Genomic DNA, 20,525 nt, shown 5'->3' on the forward strand with positions numbered 1-20,525 from the left:
TGAAATGTTCTTCTGTCATTTAAATTATTGCAATCTAAACAATATGGCTTTGTCGAGTGAAAAGTCTTTCTGAGCAACCAAATATAAAAAACATTCTAATAATTCTTATGGTAGCTTCATTATTAGTCTAATCTGATTTCTAAACGCATGGAATCATTTAGGAGTTGCATACATTGCAGCAAGGCTGTTTTACCTAGGAATGTCCATATACTAAGTTTGACAAAATTCACTACTTAAAGCTGAATGATAAATTCAAAAATGTTGTTGTATTAAGAGATGCAGGACTCAGAATAAACCGCTCTGAGAGCTCCTCAGGCAGTGAGATGCTACAACTGACAAACCAGATTTCTCAGTCAACGGTTAAATTACTTATTTTATTTCGCGATGTAATACTTTGTGAAAATACGATGAAGAGTTTCAGTTTGGCTGCGCTCTTTGGGATGCATGCACACACTGAGCAGGCTGCTGCGTCTCCCCTAAAACGTACCCTAAACATCAGGTTTGCCATGCACGACTCTGCTTTGATAGAAATTGTAACATCTAACCAGTATTTCTTTGGTCTTATTATCTAAGTGGGATCGATTTTAATCTTAACTCCAAAAAGCAGAGATCCCAGTCAAGACATTGACTGGAGGAGGCTGCCATCGGTGATTCGCACTGACACTTTGGACAATCCTCAGGTTAGAGTCCTCTGCTGGAGGAGCTGATATGAAGGCACATGTCCTAAAAACCAAATGCTGTTATTTGATATAAAGACCAAGGACAGGATCATAAGTAGAAAGCGCCCACTGAAATAATCAGAGCATGCTCCACCTATTGAAACTGCGGCAGTGCGAGGAACCACAGAAGCAGCACAACTGCACTTCTTCAAAGAAATACTGTTCTCTATTGGTCACCATTGCCTGGCAACAGACGACGGTCAAAAATTCAAAATGTCTGACCATGAGCTGTGTAAAAACAACAGGACAGACATACTAAGAATGTGCTGAGTGGCAGTCAAAAAGTTGTACAGCAAATCAAAAGGGGAAGAATGACGTAATCGTCAAGGAGTAGAAAAGAACCCAGTTTTCTAGAAAGGCAGTGTGTAGCCTGTAACAGTATTCCAAGAACCCCAGCCCTTCAAGATCCCTTCTACATGCCTGAAATCTACTCTGAAAACCTGCCCGTTTACACCAAACCAGCCTTTCTCTGTGTCCACAGGCCAACCCAGGCCAGACCGGAGACCTAAAGCAGGGTTCGGTTTTATTCGTTATTTCTTGAACATGTCCTGTAGAGGTCCAGGCAGAAACTTCAGAACGGTGTCGAGGATGCTCTCCTCATCGTCTTCATCATCGTCTCCACAGCCCCGCGGGATCGCCTTCTTCGGGCGCGTCAACGACCCCTCGCAGGCCTGCTCCATGGCAGCTTTCTCCTCGGCTTCCTTTTCCTCCTTCTTCTTCAGTCCATACTGAATGAAGAAGATGTGATTGAGAAGTTAGAGGCATTAATTGTTGGAGGGTATTTTAAAGTGATCTGAACTCAGAGGCTTTCCTCCATCAAAGCCTTGAAAATCACCATGCAGGGGCCTCGTATAAAGACTTGCACGCTGTCCTCTGGTGCTAGCAGGAAGCGCTAGAGGAGTGAGGCACGCTGTCCTCTGGTGCTAGCAGGAAGCGCTAGAGGAGTGAGGCACGCTGTCCTCTGGTACTAGCAGGAAGCGCTAGAGGAGTGAGGCACGCTGTCCTCTGGTACTAGCAGGAAGCGCTAGAGGAGTGAGGCACGCTGTCCTCTGGTACTAGCAGGAAGCGCTAGAGGAGTGAGGCACGCTGTCCTCTGGTACTAGCAGGAAGCGCTAGAGGAGTGAGGCACGCTGTCCTCTGGTACTAGCAGGAAGCGCTAGAGGAGTGAGGCACGCTGTCCTCTGGTACTAGTAGTAAACGCTTGAGGAGTGAGGCACGCTGTCCTCTGGTACTAGTAGTAAATGCTTGAGGAGTGAGGCACGCTGTCCTCCGGTACTAGCAGGAAGCGCTAAAGGAGTGAGGCACGCTGTCCTCCTGAGTGGGAGAGCGTGTGTGAGGCTAATTAAGACATCTCACACTTTACGCTCGGGGTTATTAACATGAACAAATTACTATTCTTGTCATGCGAGTAGTTCATGGACTTCATGATTCAGAAATCTTAGAGCGATAAGAACAGAAAATAGATGAACATTTGAGCTCCACTGGTTTGGGAAGTTTGCCATCTTTGTACTTTAGAAAACTGTATCCATGATGAGTCGTATCATGAGAGAGTTTCTCACCTTATCTCTGATGGTCTGCCGTACTTTTTCCCTCTCTGCCTCCATGCGGGCATGTTTGGCCTTCCTCTCCTCCTCTTGCTGTCTCAGCGCCTCCTGCCGCTCCTCCTCCTTCTTGGCTGCATCCGGGTCCTTCTCCTCCTCCCCACCCAGCATCTTCCCCATGTCTTTGGTGGCCCCTGTATAGAAAACCGATGCAGAGGTTTGATGATCAGGTCAGTAAAGTATCATTAATATGAGCCAGTAGAGGAAAGCGTTCTGCCACTGTTACCACTCTTAGCTCTTGGTGGCAAAGGGATTGAAACATAAAACCACATGTAGCTGGCAAAGTAGTTATTTATTAACACAAAGGTGACTAACTGACAAACAATAATAAAGAGGTATGAAAACCTAACCTGAGAGACGGGGCCAATGGATGATGTTCAACACAAAGAGCACAGAGAGTGGAGCTGATAGTTAAATAATATCTAGTCTATTCTCTTCCTGCTTATCTGCATTGTGGGCCACGCGTCTGAGAGGTGGGGTACACCCCGGATGAGTCGCCATCTCATCCCAGGAATTCTGAGAGGTGTGTGACGGTTTAAGCAGGTAAATGTTTTAATGTGGTGGTTTTTTTTGTAGGGTCTTTAATCCAAGTCTGGAGGGATTGAATGACTCGGTGTGGGAGAACAACACCTCAGGTATGCGGCCTTTTAAAGTTTGATGAAAGATGTGTTTTAACTCATTGTGATGTTGTACTTGCTTATTATTTTACAGTGTTCATGGGTTCATGGTCCGCTCCGCGTAGAACATCTGTGGTTGTTTAGCGAGTAAACGGACTCTTTTCTTTTTTCTTCACGTCACTTCCCTCACGCACCATTCCGTTGACCACCATACCTGATCTTGTTTTTTCTGGTGTCATCTTGTGCATGGCTTGCAGTGTGTCGCTGTGCTCGAAGTAAGTTTGCAGTGAATTGGTGCGTGTTAACTTTGCGGTGTCATTCGGGTCGGACTGGGTAATTAATGATAATCCATCTCTCATTGTTAAATAAATAAATAGCGTAAACCTTTTCCTGTGTTCGCCCCGTAACATCAGCTGCATGTTGTTGGTGGTGGGATGGAGCTGGAGAACACGGCGTGCTGTGTAGGAATTATAGGAAGGACTGTATAGGTTCTGGTCCGGGTGTAAAGCTGGCACTGGTCCGATGGGGTGGAGACAATGAGGAGACGGAGCTTGAAGTTTAATGTTTGTACTGAATATTCGGAGAGGCACAGGGTGAACAGATTAAGATGAGTTGAGTTTGTGTGCAGAAGGGGTGTGTGTGTCGGTGTCTGGGTGTTCGTGTGTGTGTGTGTGTGCGTGGTCTCTGAAATAAACAGAAATAAAGTACACAATTACGACAATGACCTGTTTGATGTTAATCAGTTGTCAGTGGCCAAATATACAGACACTCAGATGTACTTATATACACTCATCACTATACTCAGTACACACTAACTACCAACTGCCCAACCGCAAAGAAAGGAGAGTTAGCTTAGTGCTAGATAGACAGGCAGAAGGCTAATAGTATGAAACAATTATTAAACCACTAGAAACACGTAAGGGCAGCTGTGGCTCAGTGGGTAGAGCCATAGCTGTTTCTATGGTAACTGGACAAACGGTTACCGCTACGTTGGCTGTTCGAATCCCACTGCCGGCTGTCCGTATGTCGAAGTGTCCTTGGGCAAGGCACCCAACCCAAAGCCCTTAAGCCCTCTGGCTTAAACAGGGCGCAGCGGACTGTAAACCAAATTGCCCTCCGAGGGACGAATCGATAAAAAGTATTTAGTATATAATATAATTTCACACATATTTGGTACAAACTTACTTTTGTCATAAACGCACACGTCTTGGGAATAACACACAATCAGCCGGTAGGATTAACAGGAAGCTAATGCTGCTCGCGCCCCAGCAATGAGCCTGAGTTAACATTAGCCGAATACAGGAACTGGGGGGGCCTTTTGTACACCGGGGAGAACCCATGCAGACATGCAGAAGAACATACAAACGCCACACAGATGGGAATCGAACCCAGAATCTTCTTGCTCCCACCGTGCCAGATAAAAGGGATGGTAAGACTCCAAGCTCCCGTTCGCTACAATTCCGACCAAAAATAAATGAACGGAGTCAGCAGTCCTCTGCCTAAAGCCCTAAACCGAGAGAAAGCCAAACTTTAATCCTGGCCTAGTTCCTCCTCAAAGCAGAACAAATCACACTCTAGGTGCGTTTACATGGACAAAATGTTTTTATTCCGATCACAGTTCAGAGTAAACTTGTGATCCGATGCGCCGTGTTCATGGACCCTAAAAATCCGATCCGATTAGGATTTGCGCGTTCATGCATCACACTTTTGATCGGAACAGAATATTCTGACATGCGCAGTTTGACCCAAAGCACCGGAAATGGTAGAAGAAGAAGCGTAGCGTAGCAACTTCCGCTGTAAACAAATCATCGCTCCGCGCTTTCCTGCCTGAAACGTCAGCGTTATTTCGCTCGTTTTCCCCGTTTGCGCTTTTAGTTTCCTCCTTTAATGTCTCCGGCAACATGTTTGTCTCAGATATTGACCAGTTCTGTCTTCCGCCCGCCGTGCTTTTCGCTCGCTCTGCTTCAACTAGCTTCCGGCAACAGCAGCAGCGCGTGTAGCTGACGTCACAGACATGCGCAGTAAGGACGACTTGTACCGAAACATCGGAATAAGTGTTTTCATGCGCCCTGACCGGGTCACAAATCGGTATAAAGCAGCCCTCTCGATCGGGATAGAATTGTGACCGGATCAGGCTGGATTGGGTTAGACTATTCCGGTTAAGGTGTGTCCATGAAGCATTTTTATTCCGATCAGGATTTTAACCGGGTTAAATGTGTCCATGTAAACGCACCTAATATTGAGAGGGACGTATATTTGTACTGTGTACAAATTGCTTTGCACTTTGTTTCCTGGTGTTCACCCGCGCACCGAGCCGTAACACCAGCAGGACGAAGAAAAGCACTTACCACCTAAAGCTTGTTTCATCACAAAATCCATGTTCCCTGCTGATTTCTGTAAATACAACAGATCATACAGCTTCCAGGTCTGGACCTCTGGTGTCTCGTTTTCGTCTCAGGCACCACTTCAATCGTCTGGTCCTAAATGGAAAAACAGAAGTTGGTTAAACGTTTTACATTTAATGTTTATTATAAGCATCACCATTTGATGCATTGCACTAGATTTAATCTAAAGGCAAAGGCTTGAAGAATGAAAATAGACCATTTGATGATGTTTCTGTCAATGAACACTTGCGTCTGTAATCTTTAAAGGTTGCATCTGACGCAACTGGATTTCTGTTTGGGAGATGTTTCAGCTCTTATCCCAGAGACTTCTTCAGTGCTAACTAACTGGTTGCTAACACACCGACAGTCAATAAGGTCACATGTTTACAATGGATTCAGAAGCACTATTATGGGCTGTAACAGTCATGAAAGAAACAAGTGGGGCACCCGACGAATACTGGTTTACCCAAAGAGCCAATCAGTGGCTGGTTGGCATTGGCCTGAAGGCTGAAGCAGCTCTCCAACATACTTATCTCTTTCATTCTAGGAACTGGACGACCTTAAAACCTTAAAATCTACCATAAATCTCTAATGACAACAGTCAAAGGCACCCACCCACCCCAGCTATTTCCTTCCCCTTTCTTCTGGCTCTGCACAATAGACGGACAGGCACTGAGGCTAACCAGGTAATCAGACATTTTATGACTGGTTATGAGGATGGGCATGTTGGTGAAGGAAATAGAGGAGATGAAGAAGTGAGAGGCAAGTCTAGTATTCAGGACAGGAACCTAGGACAGATGCTGGTGGCCAAAAGGATGGAAACGGCAGTAGTTAACACTTATTTCCAGAAGAGACGAGAACATAGGAGCAGTTTAAAGGAGGTTGGTGACTGTAAGGCTGTGGTAGGAGAGAGTGTAGCCAGCCAACATAGGCTGGTGGTGAGGAAGATGAAGAGAACGAAGGCAGGGCGGAGGACAAAGTGGTGGAGGCTGAAGAATGACGAGTGTTGTGTGGCTTTCAGGGAAGAGGTGAGACAGGCTCTGGGTGGACAACATGTAAATGCTAACTAGCATTAGCATTTATAGTGTTATACATTGTGTCTCTCTCTCTCTCTCTCTCTCTCTCTCAACCCAGCCGGTCAGACAGATGGCAGTCCACCATGAGCCTAGGTTCTGTCCAAGGTTTCTGCCTGTTAAAGGGAAGTTCTTGCTCTTGTGGGTCAAGTTGGGTTCTGTCTTTCCCTGCTAATCCTGTAGAGTGCCTTGAGATGACTTCCTGTTGTGATCTGGAGCTATATAAATAAAAGTGGATTGAATTGAAAAGACAGGAGGCGGAGCTAGAAGTGGAGGAGATGAAGATGCTGAGGACCAGGTTGGACAGGATTAGAAATGAGACAATAACAGGGACAGTGAAGGTTAGACGTTTTGGAGACAAGGTCAGAGAGACCAGACTTTGATGGTTTGGACATGTCCAGAGGAGAGACAGGGACTATATCGGTAGAACTGGAGCTCTGGCTCAATGCTCTGGCAGCTATCAATAATTCAGATCCAGCATCCATCTCTGCGGGCAGCCCCCCCCCTCCCCCCCTCCCGGCCGATGCACCTTGGAGAGATGTGACGATGGCAGGTCCGCCTTCACCTGGATGTACTGACGCAGCACGGCTCGGGCGCACACACACCGCCCCGACAACCGGCGAGCATCCCGCACACACACCGCCCCGACAACCGGCGAGCATCCCGCACACACACCGCACCGACAACCGGCGAGCATCCCGCACACACACCGCCCCGACAACCGGCGAGCATCCCGCACACACCCGACACGTTTCCGTCACGTCGTCTGCTTTCACTGACCTGGAGCTTCCGGAAGATCCGATCCGAGCAGCGGCCGAGCCTCCGTCTGAAGTCCAATTCCCGTCTCTCTCTCTCTCTCTCTCTCTCTCTCCCTCCCTGCCCCTCCCCCCTCCTCCTGTGTATATCTCCGCCTCAGTTCCATCCAGTCTTGATATAAATCCTTTAAACCCAAACTTGACTGGTAACGCTGTGAAACCAGTTCAAACCAGTAACAGTGAAATACCATTAGAGTGTAATAAAAACCTCTAAATATGTCGCAGCACCTCAAAGGTTTTGGTCTGATTGGTCCGATCGTCAGATGTGTGTGGCAGTTCGGACATACAAGAAAGCAGTACTACTGGTACTAATACTGCTGATAGTACTATTAATACTACCATCTCAGCCGGTCCCAGTCGTCCTCTGGGACGTGACCCAAAGCAGTTCTGGATGTTTCTTCAGCCGGACTACTAGAGCACCGTACAAATAAAGAAGGTATTAGTACTGCGATCAGGTGTGACCAGCTGTCGGAGCAGCAGGTGAGGCTGGAGCGAAGCGCTCATTGTTGAAGAGTCATCACTGAGCAAACAGACAGGACAGAGTCATCGTCATCTTCATCATCATCATCATCATCAGCATGGCTACGTCAGACACAGCCAAACAGGGAGACAGATGGAAATACACCGTACATGGGGGGGGGGGGGGCAGTTCAATTCAGACATACAAGCTTTGTAACAAACAACAATTTTAATGTGAAATGCACCTTTTACATAAACAATATATTACAGCAAGGAAAATGTAAGAAGTCAGCACCATCTGCTGGTGGCCTGAGGTTACTGCAGCATTCGGGAGGCTTTTGTTTCCGTAGACTCGCTCGCTCCTCGGGAGTGAAGAATATAAAAACGGTCCAATGGATCTCAGGAATCATTGGGCAGGCCAAACAGTTTCACCGTGCCCGCCTCTCGGTTGTTCTCGTATTTACCCTCCTTGTCATCGCATGCGTAGGCCAGCAGGGGCCTCTTGGGGTGCCAGGCAACAGTGAAGGTGGGAGAATCGCACTGCACCTCCCACAGCTTCTCTCCTGTGTGCGTTCAACAGTTGAAAAAGGGGGAAAGACATTCAATCCGTTTGTGTTTTTATTCTAAATATCTTTTACATGCTGAAACACAGACTTGGAAAAAAGTACTCATTGAAGAAAAAATAAATTCCTTCTCCATTTAAAATATACTCAAAAGGAGGTAACTAAGAGCCACAAAATGAGAGCTTGCGTCTCAATAATCGCATCCAAGTCACGGCGATCCTTGAAAGTTAGAACAGAAGCAACTGAAATAACAATAATACTGCATTGACTTTATATAGCGCTTTTCTAGGTACTCAAAGGGTATTACATTATTCATTCACTGCATACTTGGGAAGGTGACGGGGTGAGGCTGTCCTCCTGACCCCACCGACATTCACCCGCTCACTCATTCACACAGGCAATGTGGGTTGCCTAAGGACACAACAACAGTGCACACATGTGCCTGAGCCGGGAATCGAACCGCCAACCTCTCGATCATAGGATAACCCTCTAAACCACCTGCGCCACCCATAAAGTCCCACTGCATCTTGCTTTATTCATGCCGATTCGAGTTATTGATCCGAGTCCCTGCTCCACAGAATCGGTTTCTTGCCGTCGTCGGTGCGACATGAACCAGAAGCTGGTTCGAAGCAGCACAGCTGCTCCTTCCTCTGACAGGCCTGACGTGTGGGTGACCCACAACATGGCTACATGCGCTAGCAGCCGCTAACCGGAAGGAGAACATGGACGTAGCATAAAGCCAGTTCCAGCGTCATCAGCCCGTTTGCAGTCCGCTGCAGATGAGCGCGCAAACCTAAAGATCAAAGGTCACCGTTTATTGAACTGACCTGTTTCCACCTCAGCAATGTCTATGAAGTGATCCTCGGAGGCCGAGGCCAACATTTTGCCATCGTGGCTGAAGCTCAGGGTCCTCACAGGCCAATCCAGCCTACATGAGCAGCAACGACACAGCGTTAGCGTTAGCGTTAGGGCTAACCCGAGCAACAGTAGATCTCATGGAGAAGACCAACCTGGAGAAGCAGCGGACGCAAACCAGTTCCTCCACATCCCACAGGCTGACCAGGGCGTCGGCACTCCCCGTGGCGAAGAACTTCCCGGTGGGGTCGAACTTGATGCAGATGCAGTTGGACGGGTGAGCATTGATGGACTGGATCGGCTTCAGCTCCGGATAACTGCAAACGACAGAACGGGAGATGCGAGGTCTCTGATCTCACACCTTCAGCAGCAGCTTCACATCTCCTGACCTTCACCGGCCCCCACCTCAGGATGTTGATGCATCCGTTTCCATTGGTGAGGAAGAACATGTCGTTGTCGTTGTTCCAGGAGATCTCGTTCACCTCGAACTTGAACTGCTCCTCAGCCCGGGATCGATGAGTCTTGGCGTCGATGAAGGTGACCACATCCTCTTTATTCCCAACAGCAATGGTCTGATCGTCGGGGCTCCAGCAGATGTTGATGTTCTCCCCTGGAAAGTATAAGACTTTTCTGAGTTCTCTGTCCAGGACACCCGTTTCAAGTTTCCACAGATGTCATGGCTTTTTCCTAATTTCTCAGTTTGCAGAATGTCCAATTGTTCCATCTATTAGAGCCCCCCCCCCCCCCCCCCGAGAAGTTCTCCCTCCTCTCAAACCAAACAAATCCAGTTGAATTTAGCGAGACTTGGTTCTCATGGCCGTCCCACCTTTGGTGTTGACGGTGGCGATGCATTTGGTGGTGCGGACGTCCCATATCCGGATGGTCTTGTCTCCAGATGCCGTGACAAACAGATCTGGGTTGGATGGATGCCAGCAGAGCTGATCGACGCTGTCGCCATGGCCCCTGTAGTTATTTTCCTTCACCTGGAAATGGAAAACAATCATTAGATCTGATCAGCTCTTGTTTTCTGGCTCATGCTAGAACAACCACTGCTAGCTAACGAGCTACGAGAGCTCATGTCGGATTTAGTTGGCTTAACTTTCTAACGTGCTTTTGTGTGATCACGTCATTTCAGGCTATAACTGAACTTTTATGGCTTTATACCAGATCAATGATCCAAATTCACTGGCGCTGATCCATTCATCAGCATGAACCAGCATAGCGGGGGCCCGACAGTGAAGAACATTTCAACCTAATCGCACCCCGATGTTCAGACACTGTTGTTCAAGTTCCGTGTTTCTGGAGATTCACCAGGAAGGAAACTTTCTGTAGCGGAAAGGAAGCGTTCTCTAGCAGGAAGGAAGTGTTCTCTAGCAGAAAGGAAGTGTTCTCTAGCAGAAAGGAAGCGTTCTCTAGCAGGAAGGAAGCGTTTCTCAGCAGGAAGGAAGCGTTCTCTAGCAGGAAGGAAGCGTTCTCTAGCAGGAAGGAAGCGTTCTCTAGCAGGAAGGAAGCGTTTCTCAGCAGGAAGGAAGCGTTTCTCAGCAGGAAGGAAGCGTTTCTCAGCAGGAAGGAAGCATTTCTCAGCAGGAAGGAAGCGTTCTCTAGCAGGAAGGAAGCGTTCTCTAGCAGGAAGGAAGCGTTCTCTAGCAGAAAGGAAGCACTCTCTAGCAGAAAGGAAGCACTCTCTAGCAGAAAGGAAGCGCTCTCTAGCAGAAAGGAAGCGTTCTCTAGCAGGAAGGAAGCGTTCTCTAGCAGGAAGGAAGCGTTCTCTAGCAGAAAGGAAGCACTCTCTAGCAGAAAGGAAGCACTCTCTAGCAGAAAGGAAGCGCTCTCTAGCAGAAAGGAAGTGTTCTCTAGCAGTATTTTGTCATTACTGTTAGATGTAGCACGACTTCACCGAGAAACATTCCTAGTCAGTGATCACTCACTGACAATGGCAATAAACTACTTCTGATTCTGATTCTGAGGAAGGAAGTGTTCTCTAGCATAGAGGAAGTGTTCTCTAGCAGGAAGGAAGTGTTCTCTAGCAGAAAGGAAGTGTTCTCTAGCAGAAAGGAAGCGTTCTCTAGCAGAAAGGAAGCGTTCTCTAGCAGAAAGGAAGCGTTCTCTAGCAGGAAGGAAGCGTTCTCTAGCAGAAAGGAAGCGTTCTCTAGCAGAAAGGAAGCGTTCTCTAGCAGAAAGGAAGCGTTCTCTAGCAGAAAGGAAGCGTTCTCTAGCAGAAAGGAAGCGTTCTCTAGCAGAAAGGAAGCGTTTTCTAGCAGAAAGGAAGCGTTTTCTAGCAGAAAGGAAGCGTTTTCTAGCAGAAAGGAAGCGTTCTCTAGCAGAAAGAAAGCGTTCTCTAGCAGGAAGGAAGTGTTCTCTAGCATAGAGGAAGTGTTCTCTAGCAGAAAGGAAGCGTTCTCTAGCAGGAAGGAAGCGTTCTCTAGCAGAAAGGAAGCGTTCTCTAGCAGAAAGGAAGCGTTCTCTAGCATAGAGGAAGTGTTCTCTAGCAGGAAGGAAGCGTTCGCTCCCGTTCTCAAGGCTGGGCTTCATTGAAGCATCAATGTATTCCCGGGGTGGAGCTGCGCACACTATTTGCCGAGAACGCGCTTTGGCCGAGTTGCACGGTCACCAGCCGAATATCGTTATCCCAGGCTAGCGTTAGCCTGCTAGCGTTAGCCTGCTAGCGTTAGCCTGCTAGCGTTAGCCTGCTAGCGTTAGCCTGCTAGCGGAGTACTCACCAGCCGGTCCCTCTCCAGAACAAACACGCTGGCGGTTTTATCGAAGGAACCCGAGGCCAGCCTCCGGCCATCACAGCTCCACGCCACCGAGTGAACCTTCGCCGTGTGAGCCGGGAACTCTCGGCTTTTGTTGTTGTTCCTGAAGCTCTCCTGCATCTCCAGATAGTACTGCGACGCCATCTTCATTTTCTTCTTCTTCTTCTTCTTCTTCTTCTTTGGTTTAGGTTGGTAACCGCCACCTACTGGACTGGAGTAGTAAAAGGAGCGTGAAAAGAAGCTTTTTCTTTTCTTTTTTTTTTTTACTTTATTAACAAAACTCGCCAGTACAAACTCACTGAAAAGATCTTATACAAAACATTAACATTAATTTTCCGAGGTCAAAATAGAAGGAAATCTAACTGAGTGATCACCAATAGGCTCAACAGGAAGGAAAGAATTAGAAGGAAAATAAATACAAAAATAAACACAAGAATAAAAATAAAAATAAAATATACAGGTAAATTCAACATAAAATTACAAGCAAGGGGTATGGGAAAAGCTAAATTCTGCTATAAATGTGTTCAATCTTTTTTGCCGAGGGATTATTTATTTGTTTCAGGATCTTCTGTAACAGGGACAGGTCATTCTTAAGAGCAGGCCATGATGGGGTTGATTTGGCATACCGACATTTGTGTATACAGCAGTGGCGGGCGTTCAGGGCCTTCAAGGGCTTCTCTGCTGGCCTAACATAACCAGAAATCAAGAAAACATGATCATATTTATGATAAAAGTTAATTTAATTTTATGTATATATATATATATTCTTCACATTCATATCATATTATATTCCAGTGATGTATTTTTAGGTGAGAGTTTTTATGCAATCAGAATTCTGCTACCTTGTGTTGCCAGGCCGATTTCATAGTACCAGTTGCCTTCTGAATCAGCAGTGCGGCTGTCTGTGCTGTGTGAGTAAACGGGCTCTTAGAGTTGATAGACAGTTGCGATAGCCAATCAGATCACGAGTTGGTGACAGTCAGGCCTTCCTCCAGGCCTCACGTTGAAGGTGACGAACGCGTTCTGTGATTGTATACTCAATGTGAGAGGGCAGCGCTATGCGTAATCAACGAATGCCCACCAAAAAGTCTCACCCGGCGACTGACCGAAAAAAAAAAAAAAAACATTCCTGCGTTTTATACCCACAATGGCCGAAGGAGGGGAAAGCGTGGATTTGGTTGCGGATATTCTTGAAAGGTCATTTTCATGACGGACCTTTACAGAGAAGCTAGCTCTCGCGAGCCGACGTCGTCCAACTCCGGAGCTAGCTAACCTGTCCGAGGGAAAGGTTTTGTTTGTACGCCACTTCCAGGCTTCAAACTACGAGCGTTACTCCTGGCTTACAGCTTCTGAGGGTCGCTGCAAATTGTTCTGTTGGGAATGCCTTTTGTTCACAAGGGATCGATTTAATGTTTGGAGCAACACTGGATTTAGGAACTTTCAGAAAGGAGAATGGATTTTGTTTTCAAACGGGACAGCCGTTTTGGTGAGTACCAACATTTTATTTATTTAACATGATAATGAAATAAAATCACAGATATACTTTAAATGCAATGTATGTAAATAATGTGGTGCACCGGTGCAGCTGTGTGATTGTAGTGGAAGTACACGAGACAAATGTGGCAGCTTTGTTGCGGTCTTTCTTATATTAAACTGCAAGTTCGCAATTTAAAGCTTGCCTATTCTTGGTGGACTTATTAAAACTTTTTGGACAAATAATGTTAAATTCCATTTTATTTATAACTTTGATAGTACCACGTATAGTGATACTCTTGTATGGTTTTTGTATTTTGTCATTACTGTTAGATGTAGCACGACTTCACCGAGAAACGTTCCTAGTCTGTGAACCCTCACTGACAGTGGCAATAAACTACCTCTGATTCTAATACGTTTTAATTGCTGACGCAGTTTGATTTTTATATGCTACGGAAATAATATCCCGTGTTGTACACGATTGAGGTGATGCAACACCCAGTAGTGCGTAAGTGTGTGTTTGTACATTATTTCTCCAGCCGTGGTGTCATAAATGATGGTATTATGAGGGGTATTTATTCAAGTCAGACTAAGTAGGACTTCACTGAAGGCCTAGGTGTAAAATGCACCGCCCGCCACTGATAACTCCCAGTAGTAACACCAGTAGTAACACCAGTAGTAACACCAGTAGTAACTCCCAGTAGTAACACCAGTAGTAACACCAGTAGTAACACCAGTAGTAACTCCCAGTAGTAACACCAGTAGTAACACCAGTAGTAACTCCAGTAGTAACCTCCAGTAGTAAACTCCAGTAGTAACCTCCAGTAGTAAACTCCAGTAGTAACCTCCAGTAGTAACCTCCAGTAGTAAACTCCAGTAGTAACTCCAGTAGTAACACCAGTAGTAACACCAGTAGTAACACCAGTGGTAACACCAGTAGTAACTCCAGTAGTAACACCAGTAGTAACACCAGTAGTAACTCCAGTAGTAACACCAGTAGTAACTCCAGTAGTAACCTCCAGTAGTAACTCCCAGTAGTAACACCAGTAGTAACACCAGTAGTAACTCCAGTAGTAACACCAGTAGTAACTCCAGTAGTAACTCCCAGTAGTAACACCAGTAGTAACTCCAGTAGTAACTCCAGTAGTAACTCCGGTAGTAACTCCAGTAGTAACACCAGTAGTAACCTCCAGTAGTAACTCCGGTAGTAACACCAGTAGTAACACCAGTAGTAACACCAGTAGTAACACCAGTAGTAACTCCAGTAGTAACTCCAGTAGTAACTCCAGTAGTAACACCAGTAGTAACACCAGTAGTAACCTACAGTAGTAACACCAGTAGTAACTCCAGCAGTAACACCAGTAGTAACCTCCAGTAGTAACTCCAGTAGTAACACCAGTAGTAACCTACAGTAGTAACACCAGTAGTAACTCCAGTAGTAACTCCATTAGTAAATCCAGTAGTAACACCAGTAGTAACCTACAGTAGTAACTCCAGTAGTAACTCCGGTAGTAACTCCATTAGTAACCTCCAGTAGTAACACCAGTAGTAACCTCCAGTAGTAACTCCAGTAGTAACTCCAGCAGTAACACCAGTAGTAACCTCCAGTAGTAACTCCAGTAGTAACACCAGTAGTAACCTACAGTAGTAACACCAGTAGTAACTCCAGTAGTAACTCCATTAGTAAATCCAGTAACTCCAGTAGTAACCTCCAGTAGTAAATCCAGTAGTAACCTCCAGTAGTAAATCCAGTAGTAACCTCCAGTAGTAAATCCAGTAGTAACACCAGTAGTAACCTACAGTAGTAACTCCATTAGTAAATCCAGTAGTAACTCCAGTAGTAACCTACAGTAGTAACTCCATTAGTAACCTACAGTAGTAACACCAGTAGTAACACCAGTAGTAACTCCAGTAGTAACTCCCAGTAGTAACTCCAGTAGTAACTCCAGTAGTAACTCCGGTAGTAACTCCAGTAGTAACTCCGGTAGTAACTCCAGTAGTAACACCAGTAGTAACACCAGTAGTAACACCAGTAGTAACACCAGTAGTAACTCCCAGTAGTAACTCCAGTAGTAACTCCAGTAGTAACTCCGGTAGTAACTCCGGTAGTAACTCCAGTAGTAACTCCAGTAGTAACACCAGTAGTAACACCAGTAGTAACACCAGTAGTAACACCAGTAGTAACACCAGTAGTAACTCCCAGTAGTAACTCCAGTAGTAACTCCAGTAGTAACTCCAGTAGTAACTCCGGTAGTAACTCCAGTAGTAACACCAGTAGTAACACCAGTAGTAACTCCAGTAGTAACACCAGTAGTAACACCAGTAGTAACTCCAGTAGTAACACCAGTAGTAACTCCAGTAGTAACCTCCAGTAGTAACTCCCAGTAGTAACACCAGTAGTAACACCAGTAGTAACTCCAGTAGTAACACCAGTAGTAACACCAGTAGTAACTCCAGTAGTAACTCCCAGTAGTAACACCAGTAGTAACTCCAGTAGTAACTCCAGTAGTAACTCCGGTAGTAACTCCAGTAGTAACACCAGTAGTAACCTCCAGTAGTAACTCCGGTAGTAACACCAGTAGTAACACCAGTAGTAACACCAGTAGTAACACCAGTAGTAACTCCAGTAGTAAGTCCAGTAGTAACTCCAGTAGTAACACCAGTAGTAACACCAGTAGTAACCTACAGTAGTAACACCAGTAGTAACTCCAGCAGTAACACCAGTAGTAACCTCCAGTAGTAACTCCAGTAGTAACACCAGTAGTAACCTACAGTAGTAACACCAGTAGTAACTCCAGTAGTAACTCCATTAGTAAATCCAGTAGTAACACCAGTAGTAACCTACAGTAGTAACTCCATTAGTAAATCCAGTAGTAACTCCAGTAGTAACTCCGGTAGTAACTCCATTAGTAACCTCCAGTAGTAACTCCAGTAGTAACACCAGTAGTAACCTCCAGTAGTAACTCCAGTAGTAACTCCAGCAGTAACACCAGTAGTAACCTCCAGTAGTAACTCCAGTAGTAACACCAGTAGTAACCTACAGTAGTAACACCAGTAGTAACTCCAGTAGTAACTCCATTAGTAAATCCAGTAACTCCAGTAGTAACCTCCAGTAGTAAATCCAGTAGTAACCTCCAGTAGTAAATCCAGTAGTAACCTCCAGTAGTAAATCCAGTAGTAACACCAGTAGTAACCTACAGTAGTAACTCCATTAGTAAATCCAGTAGTAACTCCAGTAGTAACTCCAGTAGTAACACCAGTAGTAACCTACAGTAGTAACTCCATTAGTAACCTACAGTAGTAACACCAGTAGTAACTCCAGTAGTAACACCAGTAGTAACACCAGTAGTAACTCCAGTAGTAACTCCCAGTAGTAACACCAGTAGTAACTCCAGTAGTAACTCCAGTAGTAACTCCGGTAGTAACTCCAGTAGTAACACCAGTAGTAACCTCCAGTAGTAACTCCGGTAGTAACACCAGTAGTAACACCAGTAGTAACACCAGTAGTAACTCCAGTAGTAAGTCCAGTAGTAACTCCAGTAGTAACACCAGTAGTAACACCAGTAGTAACCTACAGTAGTAACACCAGTAGTAACTCCAGCAGTAACACCAGTAGTAACCTCCAGTAGTAACTCCAGTAGTAACACCAGTAGTAACCTACAGTAGTAACACCAGTAGTAACTCCAGTAGTAACTCCATTAGTAAATCCAGTAGTAACACCAGTAGTAACCTACAGTAGTAACTCCATTAGTAAATCCAGTAGTAACTCCAGTAGTAACTCCGGTAGTAACTCCATTAGTAACCTCCAGTAGTAACTCCAGTAGTAACACCAGTAGTAACTCCAGTAGTAACTCCAGCAGTAACACCAGTAGTAACTCCAGTAGTAACACCAGTAGTAACCTACAGTAGTAACACCAGTAGTAACTCCAGTAGTAACTCCATTAGTAAATCCAGTAACTCCAGTAGTAACCTCCAGTAGTAAATCCAGTAGTAACCTCCAGTAGTAAATCCAGTAGTAACCTCCAGTAGTAAATCCAGTAGTAACACCAGTAGTAACCTACAGTAGTAACTCCATTAGTAAATCCAGTAGTAACTCCAGTAGTAACTCCAGTAGTAACACCAGTAGTAACCTACAGTAGTAACTCCATTAGTAAATCCAGTAGTAACTCCAGTAGTAACTCCAGTAGTAACACCAGTAGTAACCTACAGTAGTAACTCCATTAGTAACCTACAGTAGTAACACCAGTAGTAACTCCAGTAGTAACTCCAGTAGTAACACCAGTAGTAACTCCAGTAGTAACTCCAGTAGTAACACCAGTAGTAACCTACAGTAGTAACTCCATTAGTAACCTACAGTAGTAACACCAGTAGTAACTCCAGTAGTAACTCCAGTAGTAACACCAGTAGTAACTCCAGTAGTAACTCCAGTAGAACACTTAATCCCAGAGGGAAATTCTATCAGCAACATTTATCTTATTGATTGGCAGCAGTTAAAAGGTTAAATTATCAGCAATCTTTGCACACTGTAGCACACACAAAATAAAATGTAGTTAAACATTGTTATGGTCGTGTCTTTACTGATAAATGACGTCCATGATCAATCCACGGTGAGGCTCAGCTACCTGCCGCCTCACGGACGTAACTAGTAACTAAAAAAGTAACTAAACACACAAATCGCTGGATAAACACAACTATGTATTTTACAAAGTTACATTTCATTGATGCTGGACCAGCCCTCCCATTACCTGGACCCAAAATATCCCAGAGACCCTGGATGAAGACAGGAACCATCTGGATGCTTGAACCTTTTATTTTGAGCAGGAAGGAAGAAATTAACAACTGCTGGGATGAAGAGGAGTCTCATCTTTAAAACTGCTGAGAAAACATTTGACATCTTTTGTTGACCCGAAGGGTTAAAAATGAAAAAGAATCAAGTTAAACTGGATTTAAGAGCCGCTTCATCTCTGGATTTGAATTCTGGAATGTCTTAGAAAACACGGACAAGACAGCCTGGTCCAGAACCCGTAGGTGGTTCCTGGTCCAGAACCTGTAGGTGGTTCTGTTAACACGAACACACCATCAGCATCCTAAGAAGCTGCTGAACTAGATCTAGAATCTGATTGGATGAAGTTAAACATGTGACCATTACAGTCAGAGAGAGAACTTCTGCTTTCTGCTCTCTGCCATCAGCTCCAAGTTAAAATAGGAGCTGATGAGGCCATTGGTTGGAGGTCCCGTTGCTCCTCCCTGAACAGGAAGAGTACGTCTGTTAGCTTCCAGATTAGCATCGCTAGCAGTACAGGTTTTAATACACTTTCAGGCGGAGGACAAACCGAGAAATTTAAAGAAGAGATTTATGAACCATTTACCAGCTCCCCTCCATTCTATTGATGATGTCACTGCTCCAGTGATGATGTCACCCCTTAAATACTCACTGTAAAATCTGAAACCAGTCAAGATTTCACTATACCAGTCTAGAGTGAGATTAGATTTGTTTCTATGCTCAGGTGTGAAGCAGCAAAGCCACCCTGTGGCCAGGTATTCAACCTGCGTGTCTAGATGCTAGCTTTCATTAGCCAGCGAGGAGAGCAGCTAACAGACTAGTGATGATGCGTGATTCAACATGGTGGCAGCGTTGGTGCTGTGACCTGTCCGACTGGTTAAAAACGTTCGGTCTCAATCAGCGAAACCGTTTGTTATTATTTACAGATTTAGATTTATCAAACACAAAATAAAAAAATAGTGAAATGCAACTTTAAATCAAAAAGACGTTCAAAAACAATTTAGCATCTAATAACAGCCATTTAACAGAGATGAAAGGATGACAACGCACACATCACCGTCATCGCCATCGGGCCTGCTCCTCTTCAAGCGTCCAGGAAGGACGAGACTCGTGAAGGATGCGTGTCCGACTTCTCTAAAAACATTCTGAAGGAGAATAAAACGATGGCAGGACAGAGGGGATCTGGTTCCATCTGGTTCTCCTGGAGAACAGGCGGTTCTCCTCCTGCGCCTCCTCACCAGCTCTACAGCTCGCTGTGAGGACCTCTAAAAGTGCACAATACCGTACAATAAAAGTACTTCTAAAAGATACAAAAATAAACGTTTTAAAGATGAGAAGGTTGCGACAAACAGACGATCGATCTGAATTTAATACCCTTATTTATAGTCGTTGCTTCTTCTGATCCCGTCTCGCTTACGCCTGATTTCATCATCGTGATTAAATGATTTCAACACGTGATGACAGAACGAGAATCCTCCCATAATCAGAAGCAACGTCAGCAACAGAAAGGTGGTGCACGCCCATCGCCACGCCCATCGCCACGCCCATCGCCACGCCCAACAGGAGGCCAGATTGATACCGGTCTGAGGTAGGTCGGTGCCAGAGACTGCAAAACCTCGGGACAGAAAACCCACCAGAACCCTTTGATAGGCGACGGAATGATTTGGAATTAGATTCAAATTGAACCGATAGCAGAGGAGAGGGCGGAGTCAGAGGGGGAATCGCGCTAACGCAGTATTTAGAACTTAAACTGAAACATTCCGAGTAAAGCCGTAATTTACAAGCAGGCGGGGTTTGTCTCATGAAATCTATCCTCAAATCAGGACTTTCTTCCCAAATGTGTCCCTAATGGTGTGCCGTAGTCGTGACCACAATCATCCAATCTGCATGAAGGTGAAGGACGTCAAAATGGACGCCGCCTCAGAGGAGTGAGACGGCCTCAGTGGAGTTCCTGTGTTTGAGCGTGTTCCGGGCGACGATCTGCTCGAAGGCGATGTAGGTTCCCGTTACGAAGCCCACAAACCCGATCAGGCTGATGAGGATGTTCTTGATGGTCACCAGCGGCGACAGGCCATCTCTGTGAAAGGTCATGACCTGGAGAATGGGAGGGAAGATCAGCGCCAGGAAGCTGCTGCTGACCGAGCCGACCAACGAGATGACGAGGTCCAGCTCCGGTATCAGGATGGCAAGGACACCTGGAGGAAAGGACGTTAAAAGAAGGTTAGAAGAACGCGCTGCTCGGGAGGACCTTCAAAGGGTTCACCGGGTCCCCATCAAACAGCCCGCGTGAAGCAAATGTAACATGTTGAGAACCAATGAGAACCCGGGACAACCGATGAGAACAAATGAGAACAAGTGACAACCAATGAGAGCCAATGAGAACCGATTAGAACCCGGGAAAACCGATGAGAACCAATTAGAACCCGG

The 20,525-nt window shown here is 45.6% G+C and overlaps 3 protein-coding genes across 3 annotated transcripts in view; all 3 read right to left on the reverse strand.

Annotated features, from left to right (window-relative positions):
• Positions 1-1,249: 1,249 nt before the first annotated feature.
• On the reverse strand, positions 1,250-5,325 carry cplx2b (complexin 2b). The gene is made up of 3 exons (XM_068740423.1): positions 5,286-5,325; positions 2,279-2,454; positions 1,250-1,447 (listed from the first exon to the last, which is right to left on the reverse strand). Exons 1-3 carry the CDS (start codon positions 5,314-5,316, stop codon positions 1,250-1,252), a joined length of 405 nt encoding a protein of 134 aa, XP_068596524.1. The 5' UTR covers positions 5,317-5,325.
• A 2,590-nt stretch (positions 5,326-7,915) lies between these two features.
• Positions 7,916-11,992, reverse strand: thoc3 (THO complex 3). Its single transcript, XM_068740045.1, has 6 exons — positions 11,807-11,992; positions 9,913-10,069; positions 9,492-9,696; positions 9,242-9,403; positions 9,059-9,159; positions 7,916-8,231 (listed from the first exon to the last, which is right to left on the reverse strand). Exons 1-6 carry the CDS (start codon positions 11,990-11,992, stop codon positions 8,068-8,070), a joined length of 975 nt encoding a protein of 324 aa, XP_068596146.1. The 3' UTR covers positions 7,916-8,067.
• A 6,117-nt stretch (positions 11,993-18,109) lies between these two features.
• slc36a1 (solute carrier family 36 member 1) overlaps positions 18,110-20,525 on the reverse strand; it is a 13,517-nt gene continuing 11,101 nt past the window's right edge. Inside the window, exon 11 of the mRNA XM_068740044.1 lies at positions 18,110-20,293. Within this exon, the coding sequence (XP_068596145.1) occupies positions 20,019-20,293 (275 nt within the window). The 3' untranslated portion in view covers positions 18,110-20,018. The remainder of the gene's footprint in view (positions 20,294-20,525) is intronic.

The sequence above is a fragment of the Brachionichthys hirsutus genome, chromosome 6 (genome assembly GCF_040956055.1).
Source record: "Brachionichthys hirsutus isolate HB-005 chromosome 6, CSIRO-AGI_Bhir_v1, whole genome shotgun sequence".
Classification (NCBI taxonomy): domain Eukaryota; kingdom Metazoa; phylum Chordata; class Actinopteri; order Lophiiformes; family Brachionichthyidae; genus Brachionichthys; species Brachionichthys hirsutus.

Excerpts from the sequence above, each read along its gene's own strand:
- cplx2b (XM_068740423.1), bottom strand. The coding sequence starts at position 5,316 with ATGGATTTTGTGATGAAACAAGCTTTAGGTG. Across the intron at positions 2,455-5,285 it reads GATGAAACAAGCTTTAGGTG|GGGCCACCAAAGACATGGGG; the intron begins GTAAGTGCTTTT and ends TTTTCTATACAG. Across the intron at positions 1,448-2,278 it reads GGCAGACCATCAGAGATAAG|TATGGACTGAAGAAGAAGGA; the intron begins GTGAGAAACTCT and ends TTCTTCATTCAG.
- thoc3 (XM_068740045.1), bottom strand. The coding sequence starts at position 11,992 with ATGAAGATGGCGTCGCAGTACTATCTGGAGATGCAGGAGAGCTTCAGG. Across the intron at positions 10,070-11,806 it reads TTCTGGAGAGGGACCGGCTG|GTGAAGGAAAATAACTACAG; the intron begins GTGAGTACTCCG and ends TTCCATTTCCAG. Across the intron at positions 9,697-9,912 it reads CGCCACCGTCAACACCAAAG|GGGAGAACATCAACATCTGC; the intron begins GTGGGACGGCCA and ends TATACTTTCCAG.